General features: G+C 45.7%; 1 protein-coding gene across 1 annotated transcript; it reads right to left on the bottom strand.

Moving 5' to 3' along the window:
* Nucleotides 1-2,008, bottom strand: LOC116041837 (E3 ubiquitin/ISG15 ligase TRIM25-like). Its single transcript, XM_031287904.2, has one exon. It carries the CDS (start codon nt 1,629-1,631, stop codon nt 369-371), a length of 1,263 nt encoding a protein of 420 aa, XP_031143764.1. The 5' UTR covers nt 1,632-2,008; the 3' UTR covers nt 1-368.
* Between the last annotated feature and the right edge of the window lie 432 nt (nt 2,009-2,440).

Below are 2,440 nucleotides of genomic sequence, written 5' to 3'. Positions count from 1 at the left end.
AAAGAGTTAAAACACAGAATTTAACCCTTAAATGACTTCTGTCTATTTCAGTTTACACAACTCAGCAGAGTCTCCAGAACACAAAAAATAAAACCAAAGTCCAGCATAGAGCGGCTAAGTGAATGTGGTCTGGACTCTGTGGAGGAGAGTCATGGTTTCAGAGACGCTGTAGAAGGACAGAATACCTGCACTGTGATCCAGGTACACTCCTACTCTGGAGGACTCAGGACCTGAGACGCGAGTTTGGACTTTGTTGTAACAAAATGTATAACTGTTGTTGTTACAATATAACGCCCAAGATTTGTCATTGTATCCAAATCCACATTCATATGACCTCCCTGCTCTGCTGATATTCTTGTATGCGACTGCTACATAAACTCCTCCTCTCCCTCTCCTCTCCACCGTTGTCTCATTAATGTTGCTTTCCTGTTCCCCTCAGATAATAACAGCCGTGTGTTTACTGTGTTTGGATCCAGTGTGATTTCACGTGAATATTTTAAGAATCCAGCTCTGGTCTTGGGCTTTGGTTGTGGCAGTAAAACGTCCACTTTAGTCCCTGTCAGTGAGACGTTTGTCCTCTTCTCTCTCAGAACGTCCTGTAGTTTATCTCTGACTTCTGACACGGCTGCTGTCACGTCCTCAAAGCAGCTCAGAGGACAGATATGGATGCTGGATGTAGATTGGCTGAGTGGTGACAGTGAGGGGTAGTTGTGTAGAAACTGGTTGTGATCCTCTGTGTGTGAGAGCTTCTTCAGCTCAGCGTCTTTCCTCTTCAGCTCAGTGATCTCCTGCTCCAGCTTCTCCTGAAGCTCTTTGACTCGACTCACTTCTCTTTTCTGCTGAGATCTGACCTGCTGCTTCACATCAGAGCTTCTTTTCTCCAGGAGACGGATCAGCTCAGTGAAGATCTTCTCGCTGTCCTCCACTGCTTTATCAGCAGAGACATTGATGGCCTCCGCCTGCTGTTGAAGCAGCTTCACATCTTTCTCTCTGTCCTGGATTCTCTGCTGGATGTTTTGTCGACTCCCCTCGAGCTCTCTCTGCCTCTCAGCTCTCTCTGCTGCAGCTGAGACTGTGTCGTGGCCTTTATGTTCCTCCACAGAGCAGAGATAACAGATAAGCTGCTGATCAGTACGACAGAACATCTTCATCACCTCATCATGACGAGAGCAGGCGTTCTCCTGGAGCTTCTTGGACGGCTCCACCAGCTTGTGTTTCTTGAATGTCTCTGATTCATAATGAAGCTGAAGGTGTTTCTCACAGAAAGAAGCCAGACATTGCAGACAGGACTTGTGTGCTTTGAGTTTTCTCCCGGTGCAGACATCACAGGCCACATCTTCAGCTCCAGCATAGCAGTGATCAGCAGGAGCAGCTTGGAGTCCAGTCTTCCTCAGCTCCTCCACTAAAATTGCTAACATGGTGTTTTTCAGCAGGACAGGCCTCGGTGTGAACGTCTTCCTGCACTGAGGACAGCTGTAGCTGTACTTACGATCCTCTTCATCCCAGTGGCTTTTAATACAGTTCATGCAGTAGCTGTGTCCACAGGGAGTAGTCACCGGATCCTTCAGTAGATCCAGACAGATGGAACAAGAGAAGGTTTCCCGGTCCAGCTGAACTCCTTTCTGTGCCATTTCACCTCTCGCTCAGTGACAACGACTGTCTGAGTCTCACTTCCTGAGAAGTGAAACTAGTCTGAGCTCTGATGTAACAACAGCAGTGATACGCTGTTGTACTTCCCCAACATGTTGGTTACACCCATCTGCAAACTGTAGCTCTGAAGGGGAGGGAACAAGGAAATATGTGCACAGAGTGGAGCTGGCTGTGTTTGGGAGCAGGAAGAGGAGGGAGGGGTTATCAAGCTTTGTTCATTCCTGGAAGAGGAGCGCTTTGAGAGAGATACTGAGTGTGTTGCAATGCCCATACTACCATTAGTATGACAGGGAAAGATTTACTTTTCCCCAATACATAGTATATCAAATGCAGTACGCCTAAAATATGCCCTATTGTATCTTGTTGCATTTTGCAGTATGCAAGCCAGCGTGCTTTTCTGACCCACAATCCTCTGTGCAGCATATCTGAGCAAGAGGCTCAAAGTTCAAGCTGCGATGTTATCACAGAGTTTGATGTCCCGACTGTCTGCAGACTGTACTGCAGGCAACAGTATTTACTTAGTAAGAGCAGCTGCAGTTTGTACTAAAGTAAAAAGAAAAAGTATGCGATAAGGAACGCAGCAACACTTGTTTACAACAGAGCTCATTTCTCATTTAAAAACTCTGCTGACTTCAGCTTTTAGGAGGTAAACTCTTCTTAGAATCAGAGGGTTTGGAGACGGCTCCCCAGTTTACTAAATGACTGAGTTGTCCTGTAACTAAATTAAATTAAACATTATATTGTTTACATTAATGTAAACACAGAACTTGGAAGACAAATTAATCAATAA

This window comes from Sander lucioperca, chromosome 14 (assembly GCF_008315115.2).
Source record: "Sander lucioperca isolate FBNREF2018 chromosome 14, SLUC_FBN_1.2, whole genome shotgun sequence".
Classification (NCBI taxonomy): Eukaryota; Metazoa; Chordata; class Actinopteri; order Perciformes; family Percidae; genus Sander; species Sander lucioperca.
The sequence above is the reverse complement of the archived record's forward strand: the minus strand, read 5'-3'. Positions and strand labels throughout refer to the sequence as shown.